The 20,062-nt window shown below is 44.5% G+C and overlaps 1 protein-coding gene across 1 annotated transcript; it reads right to left on the bottom strand.

Moving 5' to 3' along the window:
• Positions 1-8,115: 8,115 nt before the first annotated feature.
• On the bottom strand, positions 8,116-14,828 carry PCDH8 (protocadherin 8). Its single transcript, XM_050952273.1, has 4 exons — positions 10,416-14,828; positions 9,779-9,840; positions 9,537-9,670; positions 8,116-8,729 (listed from the first exon to the last, which is right to left on the bottom strand). Exons 1-4 carry the CDS (start codon positions 12,846-12,848, stop codon positions 8,356-8,358), a joined length of 3,003 nt encoding a protein of 1,000 aa, XP_050808230.1. The 5' UTR covers positions 12,849-14,828; the 3' UTR covers positions 8,116-8,355.
• Between the last annotated feature and the right edge of the window lie 5,234 nt (positions 14,829-20,062).

The raw sequence follows: 20,062 nt of genomic DNA on the forward strand, positions 1-20,062 counted from the left end.
TTGCAATGGCTAATCTATTGGAGCTGATCCTTTGGCTCACTGGGCAAAGACTTGTGGTTTTGCAGTTCTTTTATGGTTTTGGATTGCTCTTCACACTGACTGTTCAAGTACTTCTGTACTGAAGATGTGGGTATGACCTTTGTTAGCTTTGGGAGTGGGGGCACGTATAATATGGCTTGTGAGTGTATATATGTAGTTTTCTCGTCCGTTGTGCATATTACTTGTTTATGTACTTTTTAAATTTACCATTGAACAAAGTAATACAGATAAAAACATATGGTCAACATGATCTCAGTAATCAATTGCCAGGATAGAAACCCTTCAGGCTACCTTTCGCATTATTCACATTGTACCAAGACAGGTGTCACATGAACAATTCTTGGCATATGTTAAGGATAATGAATTCTGGCTCCCCTATTATCAATCAGGTTATATTTCAAAGTTACAATCGGTATATATTTATTATTGTTATGCGCAGCTAGAGGCTACGTGGCTCCCAGCAAGTGTGTCTTTGGTCTATGGGCAATCACAAATCTCTTGAAATTGATGGGCATAATAGCCACCTTCCATTCAGACTACACGGGGGAACAATTAAATGTTCCTTTGTTTAGTGATAGCTAAAACATGTGAAGGGAGTAATGGCAGCAAGGAAACAAAGCCAGCCATGTTGCATTACTGGATTGTGGAGGAGTCATGCACAGGAAAGGATGCTATTGTAGCCCAAGGTCCAGCATGCTTCAACAGCAGCGCTGTGAATTACAAGTTGTGAACTACAAACTGCGGCATATTGGGAGAACTTCCTGGTTCCTGCCCTCCCTGTCCCCAGCTCCCTGTCCCCAGTAGGAGGTCTCAGCACTGATTGAGCTGGGAGCAGGTAGCAGGCCAGCAGAGAGGAGGCTGCTGCACATAATCCTGTTCTATGTTCTTTACAGATAGGGCCAAAAAAGGCTTAAAGACCACCCTGAGAGGAGTTTAAATGACACAAAAGGAGAACATGGGCTTGTTTGTTTTGTGGTTTAGTTATTGGGGGAGTTAGAACATGTTTGTAAGGAGGATTGTGTTGTACAATGTACCTTCTGCTCTCCCAGGAGGAGGTCTCAGCACTGATTAGGCTGGGAGCAGGTAGCAGACAGGCAGAGAGGAGGCTGCTGGACTGTAATCCTGCTCTATGTTCCATTCCTGGTGGTTTGTCTGAGTGGGTCTGGTCTGCACAAAGGAGCCTCAGGCCCAGCTTCCCAAAGTTGCATAAAAAAAGTCACAAAGCTAGGGTGACCAGACAGCAAATGTGAAAAATCATGATGAGGGTGGGGGGTAATAGGAGCCTATAGAAGAAAAATACTCAAAAATCAGGACTGTCCCTATAAAATCGGGACATCTGGTCACCCTACACAAGCAAGGCTTCCCCTACCTTGAACAACCTCATACTGGGCCAGTGAACGGGTAGGGGGTTACATTTTTTTATATTGTCATTGAGGTGACAATGATCCATAGAGTCCGTCTGTATCCACAGATCATTGGTCTTTTTTATCACTATATAGGTAAAGAAAGCTTTCTAAACAAGAAAAGCCATGAGGGCCAGAGGGCTGGGGAGCATGAGCTGCAATTCAGAGAAAGAAAAAAAAATTCTATTATTTGGAGTCTTAAGTAGTTTGACTATTATAATGTGGGGATCCAGCAAATGATTTGCCAGAGACTCAAATACTAGGTGAAAAGTCCTCTCTAGAATATCTTTTAATAGCTTCCTAATGCAATACAATTTCCGTGTCAGGCTCAGAATGAAAAAAAAGCTTGAAAGCTGCCAATATTTCTAGATGTATATATACAGATTCTGTGGGTTCATCCTTCATCTGAGTGAAGCTAACAAAGAAAAGAGAAAATCTTTCTGAGCACAGACTTAAAATAGCACATATGAGCTCTAGAAGAGTTTCTGACTTTTGGGCGGGGGTTCTTACCAGGGCAAAGAAAGTAAGAATACCTAAGAAAGAAAAGCCTATAACACAAACTGTTATGCTCGTATAATTTTGCTACATTTAAGCAAAACAGTAAGGGTTGGACTACCTGATAATTCCTGAAAGGAGAAAAGAATCTCTTTATGGCAGACATTTGTCCTCCATTCAGCACCCAGCATAGGAAGGGCCTGTCTCCCAGACCCTTGCTTTTAAAACTGCATTGTGTATAAAATCCAAAGGTCCCTTGAGTGAGTGACTTTTACAGTTACAAGTTTTAAAGAGAGGTAGAATTAATAAAGCCATTTGATAGAGTTTCTCCTTTTAGGAGACTTTAGTTCCCAGTTGTTGCTTCAGCCTAACAGCATAAATAAAGGAATACAACCTAAGACAGACCCTTTGAGGGACTCTGCTGGCAGGGAAAAAGAGATCAGAGGACCACAATTCACAAGAACTGGATCCTCTCACTACCCAAAGAGCTAAAATTAGCCTTTTCTACAGACCTCCAAGTCTTAAGCTTTTCTAATAACCTATTGACTGGAATAGTACTTTAAAGAGAAGCAAGAACCACTCCTACCAAAACTGTAACTTCACATTGTAGGCAAAATTGAAGGAAAAGAATAAAAAGAAACAGGATCTTAGCTGTCCCCTGTTTTTTTTACCAGCAGACAAAAAGGAACTGTGCTCACAGCCAGCCAAAGCCTTGAAGTATCCCTACCGCATGGCTTCTCACACTGTCCTGTTTCACTGTCTGGTCTCTCTCTGCAAGTCAGATATCAGACAGAGCATGAAAACGTATTGGACTAAGCTACTATCAGATAACTGCACCGCAGCAACATGGCAAAGATGAGCTGAATACACAGTTCAAAAGATATTTGCATGATCTTAAGTGCACCATAAAGAAAAGTTCTGGTAATCAACAGTTAACAAACACTAATTTTTATAAAGCCACATACATAAAAGTTCATCTATCCTAACAGAAGTAAAATTAGATTCAAATCTCAATTAAAACATGAAGAACAGCCTGTTATGATCTGCAATGCATTGGAAGATTCCTTTTTTGAAAATCAAGCCCTCTCATGCTGTTGCATTAGACTATATTGTTAATGAGTTCTTTCATTCCTCTGTGCATGGCAATATATTTAATCCTTGCTGCATATTTTAAATGATTGATGTTCCCCTAATTACATTTTATGGTATCTTGTGCTATGCTACCTCTAATGAGAGCAAACATCCCATTACCTCTCTAGTGCTCAACCACAAAAATCAATAACTGACATTTATTCAATGAACTGCAAATTGTGACTCACCATCTTCACTTTGTGTTCAGTAAATTTAAACTGCAATTAATTTTCATGCATATCACAAAATAGCAACTGCAGGCATGGACTAAGTTTTAAAGTGATTTGCTTCTTCTTTGGCTAATTACAATACACTGAAACCTGTTTTGAGCCATCACTTAAAGGGCTGAGAATAATCAGTTGCTTAATGGAAATGATCTTCTCAACAAAGTTGGAGCACAATTATAATTCACACATTTGGGAATCCTTTGGAGCTATCTCTGAAGACATGGGGTTCTTTAATAAGGGCAGTTTCTTGTGGAGGTTATACTGTAAATATATAGGTGAACTCCCCTTAACTTCATCCCTATTGTGTATGTTTGAATAAATAAAATGTATTGTAAAAGAATTGCAGCCTTGGATTTTTCCAAAGCTGAACTTTGCCAGATTTAATACAGTACTCAGAACATTAGCTTAGCATTAGCCACTTATTTATTTCCAATCAAAAATGCTGTCTTGTTTGATAAAGAACTAGAAAATAAATTGATGTGCCCAGCACTTGTTGTTTCTTTCAGAATTCCTACAATTGGGTAGCTTATATTTTCATTCCAGAAAATGTACGCTCATCTATCAAAAGAAGACATATTTGGGGAGTACCACCGAAGGCCTTTAAATACATGCATATGAATAAATACAGAAAGAGCAAAATCCTAGCCCCACTGCAGTCAATTACAGAACTCCTACTGATTGCAGTAGGGTCAGGATTTCACCCTAAACTTCCAAAGCCCCTTTGCATTAAAGGAGGGCACCATTTCCGGGGCAAATAGTACAGATAAGTATTGCAACCATTTGCACCTGAAAAAATGCAGAGTTCCCACTAACCACCCTTCTGTGTGTCCCCACTAACCAGCTTGGTACTGCAGTCTTCAGCATTTTCTCCACTCGCTGCTGTGGCTGGCACCTATCTCATATATCCCAGCACAGCTCCCTAACATATAGCATTGAGCAGGTAGTGTATTGCATACATTATATATGTCATATAATTAGGATATAGTTGATACAATTAACATAATACAGTGTATCTGCACTTGTTAGCATTATGATATATTTGGTTTTAAATGTTAAATTCCAGCTGTTGCCTCCAGTAAACCAGCCAGATCTGGCGATGTGTCCTGAAAGGCAAAAGCTACTCCCTCATACAACTGCATGCAGATACCATAGTTAAGGTAGCCAGGAGATGCTAGGCAGGAAGGGGCCCGTGGCTGCACTGCCTTGCACCTTATGTAGTCATTTACAGATGTGCAAAAGGAAAGGAAAGTAAGTGCAAAACTATGCCAGGTCAGACTAGTACCTTTTCACTCCCTCAGTGAACAAACTTTGACAGGCGTAATTGACTACACAATGTGTAAGGAAGTAGGGAATCTATTGTGAGGATGTGACAGAGTGCTGAGGCCTAACAGATTGATGAGCACTCTAGTCATTGTGGCATCAGTTATCTTCCCCAGTGCTGGCTGATTGAGGAAATAGGGAGGCATTAGCCAATCAGATGAGGAGGCTGTAATTAATTGGCCCATCAACTAACTAGCTTTATAAAAGGCAAGAAGGCAGCATTAGGGGGCTAGGGCTAGTTGTAGCTAGAGTGAAAGAGAATCCTTTCCCTCCCAGAGTCTGAAAGCAATAGGGTCATATGTATTAGAATGGTTGTATTATACTATACAGGTGTTGATGGAGAGGCTTTGAAGGAATCTAACTGGTTTTTGTGGTGACCCAGGATAGCAGGGTGGGGGGATTGCCAAATGCCCTGTTACAGATGGATTGATCTGGAGTCTATTCTGCTAGTCACTCCTCCTAGATGAGAGTCTGATATTAGGTTTTTTTGTCTTTTTTTTTTTAAGTTATTTTTTATGACTGTGGGACCATTTCTGAGACCCACACAGAGTTCACAGGTTGAGTGGGGGCTGCAACCTCAGGCCTGGTATTGTAGCTGAACTAACATTTTCTTTCTCAGGCTAACTAGTACTCCATATTCCTAGCTCTGAAAATGGTCTTGCAGATGTTTGTATGAGTCTTTTTTGGGTAAGCAGAGAGCTAGAATTTACTGAGGGAGGAATTAGCCCCTTGATTTTGTACACATCATTTCAGTGGCTTTTCATTTATGTCCCTATTAGTTTTCTTGTACAGCAATCTTAAAACAGAGAGATGTATTAAAGACAGCTCCCAACCTACCAGATGAATCACAACAGTTTATCTGGGCTCATTGGTTGAGAGCAGGAATTATTGTAATAAGAGATCAATATTCTGATTTCCAGACTAGGTCATTGGAATTAAAGCAGAAATAATATATAGAGATATACCTATCTCATAGAACTGGAAGGGACCTGAAAGGTAATTGACTCTAGCCATCTGCCTTCACTAGCAGGACCAAGTCCCAATTTTGTCCCAGATCCCTAACTGGCCCTCTGAAAGTTTGAGCTCACAATCCTGGATATAGCAGGCAAATGCTCAAACTTCTGAGCTATCCCTCCCCTATGTAAAAATGTAGGATGTGCAAAAGGAAAATATATCATCAACTGAGTGGCTGTATTACGAAATATATTCCTGATCTTATATAGAGTGAAATTATCCCATGATGCAAAGCTTTGCACACTACTCCATCCTGACCTCATAATGGCTGGTGCAGAAGGCTGTGCAGGGGACAGGCTGTGGGTGTTTAACAAGGAAGGCCATGTAACTACGTTTACCCTGAACCAATGTCACATGCAGCCAGTGTGGCAGTATCTAGCTAATGTAAACCACACTAGTCAAGTGTGGATCTCTATATATCCAGATATGCAGTTCAAATGTAGCTCTCTGTCAGGAGTCGGCAACCTCTGGCATGGGGCTTGCCAGGGTAAGCACCCTGGCGGGCCAGGCCAGTTTGTTTACCTGCCACATTGGCAGGTTTGGCCAATCGCGGCTCCCATTGGCCGCGGTTCACCACTCCAGGCCAATGGGGCAGGCAGGAAGCCGCGGTCAGCAAATCCCTCAACCCCCATTGTTTCCTGCAGCCCCCGTTGGCCTAGGACGGCGAACCACAGCCAGTGGGAGCCACAATCAGTCGAACTTGCCGATGCGGCAGGTAAACAAACTGGCCCAGCCCACCAGGATGCTTACCCTGGCAAGCCACGTGCCAGAAGTTGCTGACCCCTGCTCTATGTGATCTCAATTTAACCACCACGGCTGAACACTGTGAAATATTGGAAAGTTTTGATTTGAGCCTGGATTGCAAACTCTCAGATTTGGGAGCTTGCACCCATGATTTTTGTATTGCCCCATTCCAAAGATATGAAGTTCACGTCCCGAATTTGAATTCATGATTGTGGTTCAGGACTCATTTCTACTGAGAAAGATTAGAATGAGTTAGAGGGGAATATAGCAATACGCTACAAAATTGTAGGCTTCTTATAGGCTATGATCTAATAGGCTATGGGTGCACAATTTGGTCACATGGGTGAGTGCTGTAAGTCACCCAAGAACCTCCTAAGCAAAACAGCCTCCTGACACACACCCTGGAGTAGCTTATTGCTGCCGAATATGGCTCATTCATTTTGCATTTCAGAAATTTTATTTTCACTTTTTAAGATGTAACTTATGAATTATGAAAGTAGTTCCCAGTAACAATATGAGAAATGAGAGAAAAGTTATAAACACTATTTTCTCCAACCCTATTTTTAATGTTCCCTGTGCTATTAGGAACCCTTCACCTCCACCCCGATTATCTCCAGAAATCAAACTGCCCTATTAACAAAGCCAAATTTAACTCACTTTCTTTAATAAAAATGTTAATGAACAGCACTGGGAGTCTGCTTTTCACTAGAAATTGAGCTGACCACGTCTGAATGGCAACAAACAGCTACTGAAATGGCCCTTTGGCCTTTTGTGAGACGCAATCGGTTTTAGATGTAACTTCTCTCCCTGTCTCCAACTACCTTCCTTCATCCCCATACTCACAGAAGATCTTATTTAACACTGATAATGTGGTAGAACCTACTGGCCAACCAAGCCTTATTATCTTTGTCCTCCACACATCAGTGTTACTCTCTTACACACACACACACGGTGTAGGGAATTGTTATGTGTGAATCAGTAACGCGGTACAAATTATGCCCTGCAGGGATTGAGATACAGCTGTGGCATCTTCCAAAAGGCCCAACCAGCCAATGAGAATGTGATTTTTTAACATCAGTATCCCCAACCAGATTAGAATGGCTCTTCATTACCCTGAACTACTCAGTCCTTCAACACAGATATGCTTCCTGATTATTTATTAAGAGCCCATGACTAAAGCCTTAACTCACACTCCTAAGAGTGTCTGCACTGCAATGAGTGTCTGCACTGGCAGTTGGTCCATGCCAGTTGACTTGGGCTCATAGGCTTGGGCTAAAGGGTAGTTTAATTGCAGTGTAGACTGAAGCTGGAGCCTGACCACTGGAACTCTACCCCCTCGCAGGGTTCCGGAGCCCAGGCTCCAATCCAAGCCCCAACGTCTACACCACAATTAAACTGCCCATTAGCCTGAGCCCCATGAGCCCAAGTCAGCTGACACATGGCAGCTGTGGGTTTTTAATTTTAGCGTAGACATACCCTAAGGCTTCTATCTTACCTCATGGACAAAAGGGGTCTGCCTGCCTCTTTCCAGTTACAGGATTGCAGCCTAAATTTGCATTTATTATTTGACAGCTAACACAAACATAACAGGTAGATCGTCTGATAAATCACGAAATAAGTATTTCATAAGAAACAGAACAGACACAGGGACACATTTAGCTTTTAAATGTACATCTAGATCTACACTTTTTATTTACATTAATTGTTTCAATATAAAACATAAATCTTTGCTTTCCCCTAGCCTTCTTTAGCAGCAGTAACTATGTTCTTTAATATGATTTTTTTGACTCTTTGGTAAATATAAAGGACAAATTTAGAAGGATGATTTGTCTAGACATTGATTGCTTTTGCCATAATTCAAAGTTATATTTGATTTTTGGGTGAGATTTCATTTACACATCTCAGCTGGTAACATTTACACATAAACATGAACACATTTAGTCCATTCCTATGACAGTTTTGGATGTCTTTACATTGCTATGTCAGAATGACGTTGCTACTTCAGAGGCATTTTGGAGTAAAGTGTTCTGTGGAGGGAGATTTAGTCCTTTATACTGTCTTGACAGAGCGGTTGGTGGCATTGCTGGCCCATCACTTACAACTCTTTCAAATACACTTTGTAGTCTTTCAGTTTTAGGAATATTAACTTGATACTCTTTCAGCTTTGGCTGTTGTGGAAGAAAATTGGGCTTCCCGAGCTGAAGGATGGGCTGATAAATTGGTGTAGAATATGCAATCGTATAATCATTTTCATAATGCAATGGGATGGTTTTGCTTGTTTGGGACTGGTGGACATAAAATCTACAATATCTTTTTGTTTCCTTGTAAGTCTGTCCATCTGTACAGGCTCCAGTACCTGGAAGAGAAGTAATGTTTTAACAATCACACTTTTTTTTCTGGAATACAGAGATCTAGTATGTTCTGTCAGAAGTGAAATATCAAATTCCCATAACTTTCACCAGCATTACGCAATTAGATGTGTTTATTTCTACCAAAAAGAGCATTATATATCAAGAAAAACACATCCACATTTCAGTGCTTGGTTAAGGGGCAGATTCCCATGCATTTCAATGGGAGCAACGTCATGTCTTAAAAGTACGCTCGGATCCCAGAAAGAAACACTTACACATATGAGTAACTGAACCCAATTTGAGTTTAAGTGTTTCCAAGATCAGGGTTTTAGTAATGGAAGAGGGATTCGACAAGGAGCAATTTAACTGTAAATATATTTTATTTGTTACCGAAAAAAATATGAAGATAGGAGGCCTAAATTTTCAAACGTGACAAATAATTTTGGGTGTCTTGAGTTTTAGGATGCTCAACTTGAGACACCATAAAGTGTGGAATCAGCAGTTTCTGAAAATCAGCCCCCTTTAAAGTATGCTAAGTTAGGTACCTTAAAATGGAAGACCCAAAAACCACAGTTGGCAAATTAACACTAGAAGACCTGATTCTCCACTGGGTCATTTCAGTTTCATGCCTGTGTAACTTCACTGATCATTACTGCAGTGGTGATTCAAATCCCATGATCTCTGCCCCAAAAAGCTTAGTCTAATGTTACAGTCTTTGTTAATACTAGATACATTTGAAGGGACAACATCATAGTTCAACTATCTTTTTATACATGTTGCCCTGAAGAGTTTGAGGTTAAATTTATACTTACCAACTTGCTTTTCAGCTGACTGTGAAGGTGGCTTCTTTAACCCCTCCCCACTGACATCAGAATCACTATCATTAAACTCGCTATCTCCTTTCCCACTGTCTTTCGCACTAAACTGATCAGGAGTTGAATGGGAGCTGAAAGCAAAAGGAAACCATTAGTGTATTGTTTTTTCCATACTCTGCCTCAATATGAATTTCTGTAAATGTACACAAATATTAAATGTATGAAAAACACTACTTTACCTTAAAGCAGATTCTCGCTCCTGCCAAAGACACCGAGGATGAAAAGGAACAAGAACCTGATCCTGACAAAAGGAAGAAACAGCTATGTTAATACTTTTGCATTTCTCAGCATAAAAATGGCCCAACAATAATTTAAACAGAATGTTTACTTCAAGGGGATGTATAATATGATTCTAACCTATCAAATAAACAGAAATAATAATAATTACAACAAACAGAAATAAACCATAGCCCATATATATCAACAAAAACAAACACATATCTCTATAATAATACTTAGCTGTGATAGAATCCTTTTCATGTGTAGATCTCAAAGCACTTTACAAAGGTGGGTACATACACTTATTTCTATTCTACAGATAAGGAAACTGAGATACAGAGAGGTGAAATGCAGGCAGTAAACCAGTGGCAGAGCCAGAAATCAGATCCAGATCTTCAGACTCCCAGTCCAGTATGCTTGTCTGTCTACAAGCAAACAGATCTAGTTCTCCTATCACAAAAAATGTCCAGATATGAATCAAACTGAATTGGCTAAGTGACCTCATGGAATGTTGTGTCAAGCGCTTACAACAGATTCTTGGGAGTTGAAAGGATGAATTCATTGCAGAACGGCTGAAAAGGAATCAGGTGTGCTTACCTGGGAGCCTCTGCTCCTGGCTTTCCTCTCTTGGGCAGAATGACACAAGGACTCTCTGCTGCTCTCCTTCGCCTCGGAAGTGTCACTGGGGTTATCAGACTCAGTGGTAACAGAGAGCTGGCAGGAGTCTGCCTGGCCCGGGGAGCTGCTCCCTGCCTGGGAGCCTGAGCCCTTCAGCAGCCTGGCTTCCTTGCCTCTCCCCTGCTCTTCGGGCCCAGGTTGGAAGTGACTCTTGCTCCTCCTGCAGGTGGAGGCCACGGCGATGATAGCGATCAGCAGCAAGCCGCAGCCTCCGGCCAGCACAGCGATGAGGACCAGGGAGAGGTCCAGGCTGGGCTGCAGCTGCAGCTCCTCCGCCGAGGGCTGCACGACCACGATCTCCACGCTAGAGGGGAGTGTGTCCGTGGGAACGAGCCGAACGGCGGCTGTGCAGGACAGCGACGGCCTCCCGCCGTCGTGGACAGCGACGACAAGCGGGAAGGCGGCTGCCGCGGCCCCTCCGTGCAGCCTCCTCCGCAGGGCCAGCTCCCCGGTGTCCCGGTTCAGGGCGACCAGCGGGTGGGCGCCGCCCAGGAGGGAGTAGGACAGCTCGGAGTTCGCGCCTTGGTCCGCGTCGCTGGCCGCGAAGCGGGCGATCAGGTACCCGGCGGGGGCGCTGGCGGGCAGCGGCAGCTCGACGGAGCCGTTGGCCAGCGGCGGGGAGGTGATGACCGGGGCGTTGTCGTTCTGATCCACCACCCGGAGCCGGAGGCGGGCCCGCTGGCACAGCTGCGGGGCGCCCCCGTCGCAGGCTTCGATCTCCGCCTCCACCAGCGGCAGCTCCTCGCAGTCCAGGGGCTGCCGGGCGCGGACGGACCCGCTGCGGGGATCCACGGAGACCAGAGCGGACCCGGGGTCGCCGCCCGGGCTCTGTGTCTCCAGCAGCCTGTAAAGCACCTTCCCGTTGCGGCCCAGGTCGGGGTCCCGGGCCACCACGGTGGCGAGGTAGGCGCCCGGCGGGTTGTTCTCCAGCACCGCCACCTCGTAGACGGGCTTGGAGAAGAGCGGCGCGTTGTCGTTCTCGTCGCTCACGCGCACCGTGCACTGCCGGATGGTCTTGCAGGGCGGCGAGCCCAGGTCCTCGGCCACCAGGGTCAGGTTGTACTCGGGGATGCGCTCGCGGTCCAGCGGCGCGGCGGTGACGAGCACGTAGCTGTCGGCGTAGGCGCGCTGCAGCGCGAAGTGCTCGTGCCCGTAGAGGGCGCAGCGCACCTGCCCGTTGGGGCCCGAGTCCCTGTCCGAGGTGCTGACCAGCGCCACGAAGCTGTCGCGCGCCGCCGCCTCGCTGACGTAGGCCACCCCGGCGCCGGCGGGGGCGCCGCTCAGGGGGCTGATGCTGATGCCCGGCGCGTTGTCGTTCACGTCGGCCAGGCGCACGATGACTTTGCACGTGGCCGCCAGGGGGCTGGCGCCCCGGTCCTGCGCCTGCACGTCCAGCTCGTAGGTCCGCTGCCGCTCGTAATCCACCGGCCCCTCCAGCGTCAGGCGGCCCGAGAGCGGGTCCAGCCGGAAGAGCTGCCGCGCCTCGGCCGGCACCTGGCTGCCGAAGCCGTAGACGATCTCCCCGTTGGGCCCCTCGTCCGGATCGGCCGCGTCCAGGTCCAGCAGCAGGGAGCCCCGCGGCGCGTCCTCGCCCAGCTCCACCGTGACCGAGCCCTGCGGGAAGGCCGGGCTGTTGTCGTTGGCGTCCAGCACCCGGACGCTCACGGTGGCCGTGCCCGCGCGGGCCGGGCTGCCGCCGTCCTGGGCCACCAGCTCCAGGGTGTAGGCGGCCTGGGTCTCGCGGTCCAGCTCGTGCAGCAGCACCAGCTCGGCGCTTTTCCCGCCGTCCGCCCGCGGCTGCGCCTCGATGCCGAAGTGGCTGTTGCGCGAGAGCCGGAAGCTCTGGATGGAGTTGGAGCCCACGTCCGGGTCCAGGGCGATCTCCAGCGGCAGGCGGGTGCCGGGCGCGGCGCTCTCGGACACCTCGAGCGGGATGTGCGCCTGGGGGAAGCGCGGCGCGTTGTCGTTGATGTCCCGCACCTCCAGCTCCACGTGCACCAGCCGGTACTGCTCCTGCCAGAAGCTCACCACGTCGAAAGCCAGGACGCACTGGAGGGACTGGCCGCACAGCCGCTCCCGGTCGATCCCTTCCTCGCCGATGCTCAGCTGCCCGTCGCCCTCCCGCACCCGGACCAGCGAGCTGTTGCTAAACTGCTCCATCAGCCGGAAACTGCCGAGGGGTCTGTCCCCAGAGCGAGACTGCAAATCGTCCCACAGCACCCCAATGACTGTACCGGGGGCGTCTTCCTCGTACGTGTGGTACCTGACCATCTCAGCCAGGCATCCTGCAACCAGGAGACACAGCAGCAGAGAGCTTAGTCCCGCTCTGGACAGTGTGAGACCAGGAGACATAGCCTCTGAGATCCTACCACGCAGCCCTCAAAAAAAGCCACTGGCACTTTGTGTTGTAGAAGCTTTAAAGATGCCAGATTAGAAACAGACCAAAAGCCCACACTCCTGAATGTACAGATTGATCACTGCCCCCCGTTTAAACACATTCCGGCCATCAGAACCGCTCCGCTGTGTAATTGGTGCCAGGAGTCTTTAAGTAGCTGTGCGTGCCCCAGGCTACAGCTTGCCTTTTTACTCTCTCCGCCCTTCCCCAGAGGTTATATAGATAAGGGTATGCAAATCAGCATCTTCCCTGACCAATCCTCTGATCCCTGGGGACACGCGTGTCATAGTGTCCCCTGCATGGACTCAGTGGGACATTCCCCCAAGAAACGAACAATCTGTCAATTACACGTGTGCAAACACATTGCTCTGTTCTCCAGCAAACTTGGCGACTAAAGTTTTCCCCTACTAACTTGCACTTCAGTTGTAAAAAGCAGAGGACTTTCCCCTATAATACATTTAAGAATGTGCTTATACAAACACTATATTAAAAAACCAAACACATACATCTGTAGAAATAAAGTGGGGTGGCGCGGTAGTTGGAAGCTAGGGGGAAGAATGATGATGACAGGAATTCCCACATTAGCAGTTACTTGTGGTGTACCCATGTAGGCAACATAATTAGTCCTTACGATATTTGTTATGAGTTAAAGAATATGAATTAACACTCCTTTTCTTCCACCTCGCTTAATATTCATCAAGGCTGATCAGTGAGAAACTCCTGGGATTAATCCTTCAAGTGACCAGGCAGGAAGCCACCAACTCTTAGTCCCAATACTGTCTCCTTAGGTGGTGGAAGAAAGAAGCGAGGGGGTTTCCAGTGATGTTTTGGTTGTATGGTTTAAGATTAAGATGTGAGTGTATGCGCGTGCGCACGCTCATAGAACTATTGCCATGAGAATATGTTAAAAGTCCTTGCACGGAGGAAGCTGCGAGTGATTTGAAAAATGGGGTGCTCAAAGGGAGTGAAACCATCTGCCCAAATGCCGGTGGCAACAAATCGTTAGGTGTCAAGTTCCCTGACTGTGCCAAAGTGTCACCTTGTTGACAGTTCTAACCGTTGTTTACAAAGTAGTGATGAAAAAGTGTATGGTTTTCTCATGTACATTAGCGTCGCTGCACATCAGTGGCGTCCTGCTACTCCAGAAATTCTTCTTCCATGCACACTAAAAAAAAAACATAACTTATCAACTGTGCTAAAGAGATCAATGGAGTCCAAAAATCAGGTAGAAATTTCAAATAAATAACTGAAACCAAGTGACACCGTGAAGGCATTCTGCCTTGTTTCTAGAATTCGTTTGTGTCTAAGGTTGGTTGATTTTGCGTATGTATGTGAGAGAGGGGTTACTTTGGGGGTTTTCTGCTTGTATGTTTCTGATCAGATCAATATTGTCAACATTATTTTTGAACACTTTTTTAAAGGAGTACTGGATATTCCTTTTCTACTGTAAGTTCCATGCCATGCATCTGTCATCGGCTGATGATCTGAATGTTCAATGTTTTTCTTCCATCTTATAGAAAATTATATTCTACTAACCCACTATTGACCCAAGTACTACAAGTTTCATTTTCAAGATGTGCTTTTGGTTATTATGCTTTAGCAGCTAGGGTGCCAAAGATATCAATGAGTATGACATCTTGGCCTTATTTTTCATAAATTTAGTATATCAAGCAGAAGTACATATTTTTTGTTAGCTGCTGCTAAACCGATTTTATAATCACACCAGTCCTCCGTAATGTGTAAATGATCAGTGCATGCTTGACCTAACGGAGAGTGCTATATTGCTTTCGGTTGGGATTTTGTTATTACTTATGACTACTGCTATAATAAAACAATCTTATTAAAAACAAAGCATTCTGTATTAACGAAGGACTTTTGGAGTTGAAGGAAAGAGACATTTTCTGAGGCAACATCAACGCTGCACCCGTTGAGTGACAGGCGAGCTAACAGAGAAACTGTATGATGTGTCCCTTTTAGGCTTCTGGCTTTAGCATGCTGTGTTTACAACCCTGAGCTGCTGAAACACACGCGTTACATTTTGTTAGAATTGCGTGAGGTTAAACAAATCGATCTTCACATCAAAAGTTTTGTGGGAAAGATACGCTTGCTTTCAAATTTGCTAGCATACACCCTGACAAAAGGTGAGTCTAGGAACCTCATGGGGACCTCTGCAGGAGCTTTAAAAAAATCAAAATACAGCAAAAACAATGCTGCAGGCAGGGCAAAGTGTGAGTGAATGCAGGCAAGGAAAGCAGCAATTTGTTCCTCTTGTTCAGTTTAGTAAAACCACATGGATGGTGTTGGTTTTTTTGGGGGGTGGGGGGAGTCAAAACAAAACCCTTCTGCCCAGAGAGTTCACTTTTGTTTCTGAAACAAAAGCCCATGATACACTAATTTTCGCCAAATTGTTGGGAAATAAAATCCGTTAAACAGGATTTAAACCTTTGCAAGAGAAAACAAAATAACGAGACGGAAGGGGTAGTTTAAATGTAAACGATGCCTAAACTTGGAGTGGCCAAATACGCTCTAATAGAACTGCTACGCCCACGTGGTTATCTTCTACTTAACAACATATAATAAACAGATAAAAGCTGGGTTCTAACAGCCTAAATCACAGTGAGTAGCAGTTGCTCCCCTAGTCGCCTCATTTCTTCGTTTCTGCTCACAGTGTAAATTGCTACTCAAAGTGAGTAAGGGCATCACAATCTGGCTGTGCACTCTTATCTGTACTGGGATTTCAGCTAAAAGTGAAGTAGCTGCATGGATGCAAATTCCTTAGGCTGCTATTCTCATTCCAGCCCTGTCCCTTTACGCAAATCTGCTCTAAAAGCCCCGGGTCTGGCTGGAGGGGTTAGGGGGGGAAGGAAGGCTTTCCACCAGCGGAGGAACTGAGCAAGACAGCCGCAGATTGCCCTCTAAAAGGACCCCCTCTCAGAACCTGGTGCGGGGATTGGTGCTCTAGGAGGCAGCACAGAATCTCATCCCTACCGTATAGAGCTCACTTTGATTCAAGAGAACTTGCAGGGGTGCAGTTTAGCCCCAATTTCAGAGTGGGGTAAGCTGCACATATGGCACACAGCACCATTTAAAATTGGTCCTACACCAGGGTTTTGCCCAAGTATTAGTCCAGCTGCTGCACTAGTGGCTGAAATACCACCGTGGCAAGGCTTAAACCTACAACATCATCAAACTGCTTCCCTCTCCTTCTGTTCCAACTCCCACTCAGAAAGTTACAAGAGTAATAACACTGTTGTGAATTATTTGGCTATACAATTTAGAATTTCGTTGCCCTCTAAAGTCTATTCCAGATCTCATTCTATACACTCCATAATCACAAACACTAATCATGAAACTACCATTAGCATGTTTCCAGAACAAATGAAACCACAGGGAAGCTGCTTCAAACTCCCCAAATGTAATGCAGCAAGTGGTGAAAAGGTTTGTTCTAATGGGAACATAAACTTTTACAAGTCCTTGAAAAGTTTTGCTCCTTCAGATTTGTTTTCCCTGTGCAATAAACAATTTCTGCATGGCTTTATCCTTAGTGCAGATTCCTATAAAGGCTGGAAACAATTTGCATTTCTCAAATGCATGCACATTCTGGAGGTTTAATGAGCACGTTATCAAGTACAATAGCTTCAAGATTTAAACACCAGGAACTGAAGCCATTAAGAAGGAACGGATATATTTGTTTGAAAAATGAATCTGAAGGCCAGGGATTATTTTTCTTTTTTAGTTTTATAATCATTCCTTGAAACAGAACCAAAGTTAATCATGTGAGCTAAAGCATACAAATGAGATATGTTTTAATGTCATGTTATTGCATGTTATTATTAGACCACTGACTATTACATTCTTTTGTGATTAGAACCAGAGGGTTTGGTTTGTTACAAAGATATCAGTAAAAATACTCATCCCTTTAATAAAGTATATTTTGAGAAGATAATTCAGGATCACACAGAGCTAAACATGCATATATCCAGTACCCTAGTGGCAGTTTAAAATATAGTTGAGAATTACTAAAGCACAGCAATGTAGAAGCAAATAATCCTTATCAAATTCAAAGCCATCTTTTCTTTAACCTGGTGGAAATTAAGGAAGAATCAGAACTAATTGGCATCTAGCCTGAATATAGAGGAATTTATTGAATTGCATCACCTCATCTTATCTCTAATCTTTTAAGCCTTTTTTCCCAAAAATACCTGTTGCAAAACATGTTGTAATGATATAAGAGAAAAAGTCAGTCTAATAATTTAAATACAATGTTGTTATTTGTTGTTAACAAAAGTTGAGATCAGGAAGTCCTTGCACTGACAAAACTCCCCATTGGATCTGGGGTATTTTGCTTACTTAATAATAACACCTAGCTCCTACATAGCATTTTTTATCTGTAGATCATAAAGGGTTTTACAAAAGAAGATAGGTCCTATTATCCCCTATCTCTAGATGGGGAAACTCTAGGAAGGTGAAATGTTTTGCCCAGTGACACAGCAGGTCAGTGGCAGAGCTGGGCATGGAATCCAGCATTTCTGACTCCTGAGTTAGTGCTTGTTCACTGGACCACACTACTTCCCCAGGCGGCAGGTGTCTTAGACATACCAGAGGGAGGGAAAGGGAGAGCATCCTTCATTTATTATATAACCAAATCTTTCATTCTTTAAGCAGGCAAAGGTCTTGGTAATATTACCTCTCTATTGTGTTTTTAAGTTACCTATCATATATATATATAAATAAATGCCAGACAACGCTTTTGAGCACACTGACATCAGAGGAGCTATGATGATTTTCCAGGAAAGGGTCTGGCCCATCTACTTTTAAATGCTCCTAGGACCCTGTTTCCAGTGTGTCTGATCTGTGGGGGGAAAGGGGAAGAAGGGTGTCTTCTCCTCCTGGCTTAGTCTGTTTCTTTCCCAGCTTTCTCTACTCCACCATCTTCCTGGTGGCTAGCTAGCTAGCTAACTAGCTATTTATTTATTTATGGTACAACTCCTTTTTTAGTAATGGTAATCATACCTTTTTCATAGCATTACTGACCAAAGGCAATTGTATGTGTGTAAATGCTGGTATTTCATCTACCTAATTGTCCCCCATGCCCACCCTAGTAATTTTAAAGGGTCCACAGCTTTCAACAACAGAGTATTGTTTTAATGTAAATGCCATGGGGTAAATCTTTACTTATTGATCCTTCATGAAATCATAGAAATTAGAGCTGATAAAAGACATAGCAGGTGATCTAGTCCCTCTCACTGCCAATGCAAGCTAACTTCTACAGTGTATTTTCTAGTGCAGTGGTCCTCCAACTGCAGCCCTTGGAGCTGCTTCTGTCACAATGGTGAAGCATCAGTTAGTCTTCAAGCAGTGACACTTCCTGCTACTTGTAGCCCAGTGCAGGACTCTTTTGAGGGTTCCAGGGGGTATTTTGATCAACTAAACTCGGAATAACAAGTATGTATCTGCATCCTGCACAGCTGCTTCATGTCTTTCTTTGTTGAGTGTTTCTTTGGTGTAAATCCAACCATGATCAAAACTGGAGGATCAGCAAACACTGGAGGACAGAATCAAACTGCAAAAAGACGCAGAAAGGCAACAGGGGAAAATTCAATACTAATAAAATTGCTTAGCCAGAGAGAGTAAATAAACAGCACAGACACAAAATGGCAGGACAGTCAACTTTTATGCTGTCCTAAAATTTCTTATGAATGCAGCTAAAGCACAATGGAAAGGTATGAGGACAACAGAGTTGGGAAGATAATACAGAAGGGGATTTGCATATACTTTCATGAATAAACATAGCAAGTTCGACGTGCAGTTATTCACAGAATTAGTTTATTGGTTGATTGTAAGAATTTGGATGGCAGCTGATTTATTTCTGAAATTTTTTGTGCATTCTGAACTTCACCATATTGTCATTTGTTACTCACTATTACTTATTTGTCATTCATTAATCATCGTGTTCTTATTGTTCTCCCACTTAGAAGTGTCAGTTGCATGTGATTGAAATGACCAATCACAAATTATATGTGAGGGAGTGCAGGTTCCACACCCGGCCCTCGAGGTTCCCAGGCAGCAGGGCTCAGACCATGGCCACCACTCATGGGCTAGTGAAGATCTTGCTTACAAAGGTCCTTGCCCATGAAGCTCCTAATTGGGATAGATGTCCAGCCCCACCAATTGGCTGGAGTATATTATTTAAACCAGAAAGTGGCACAGGAAGTTGTCTGAGTAGTTAACTGACAGGGCCGGCTCCAGGACCTAGCGCTCCAAGGGCGTGCTTGGGGCAACATGCCGCGGGGGACGCTCTGCCAGTTGCCAGGAGAGCGGCAGGCTGCTCCGGTGGACCTCCTGCAGGCGTGCCTGCGGAGGATCCGTTCGTCCCGCGGTTCTGGTGGAGCATCTGCAGGCACACGTGCCGCTGTGCTTGGGGCAGCAAAACGGCTAGAGCCGGCCCTGCTAACTGAATCTCTGGCTGGCTGCTACTATGGGCCCTGCCTACTTGCCTGACTCCTGAAACCTGCCTGTTGCTGACTCCTGGCTCTCAGCCTGTTCCTGCCTTCTTTACCCCAGACCCCTCTCTGTTCCCAGTTCCCACTTTCCTACCTCACTTCAGGTCCCTGATCCTACACCGTAACCCTGACTTGACTCCTGATTTTTTCTCCAGCTGTGACCTTTGGCTCAGCACCTGATTCTGACCCTGGCTCTGGTTCCAGGCTCCTGACTCTAGCGATTTGGCCTGACCGCCCATCCCCAAGTCTCTACATTATGAGTAATAAATAGTCTAAGTAAACAGTTCAGGAACAAGTGTAGCTTGTAATTTTTTCTCAGAAACTATTTGGTGAATGCTTATGTGTAACGAATACGAATCATTCAGACAAATCAAGACTGGCTTTGAGTATGACTCACAAACAGGAAAAAAGGGTTAATGAATCTGATAATTTACTTGCAACAAATAATTTGACCAAATATAAATATTAAGCTAGGGAGCAGGGGAAGAGACTTGGCCCTTTTGAAGAAGACCTCTATCTAAAGAAGTAGTGTATAATACAAATGAGTTGAAAATTACTGTTGTTATTGTTTTATCCATGAAAATGTAAAATATGTCAAGTGATGAGGTTTCCATCACTTCCCGAGGGAGGCCGTTCCATAATTTAATAGACCTCATTGTCAGAAAGAA

This window comes from Gopherus flavomarginatus, chromosome 1 (assembly GCF_025201925.1).
Source record: "Gopherus flavomarginatus isolate rGopFla2 chromosome 1, rGopFla2.mat.asm, whole genome shotgun sequence".
In the NCBI taxonomy this organism is placed as follows: domain Eukaryota; kingdom Metazoa; phylum Chordata; order Testudines; family Testudinidae; genus Gopherus; species Gopherus flavomarginatus.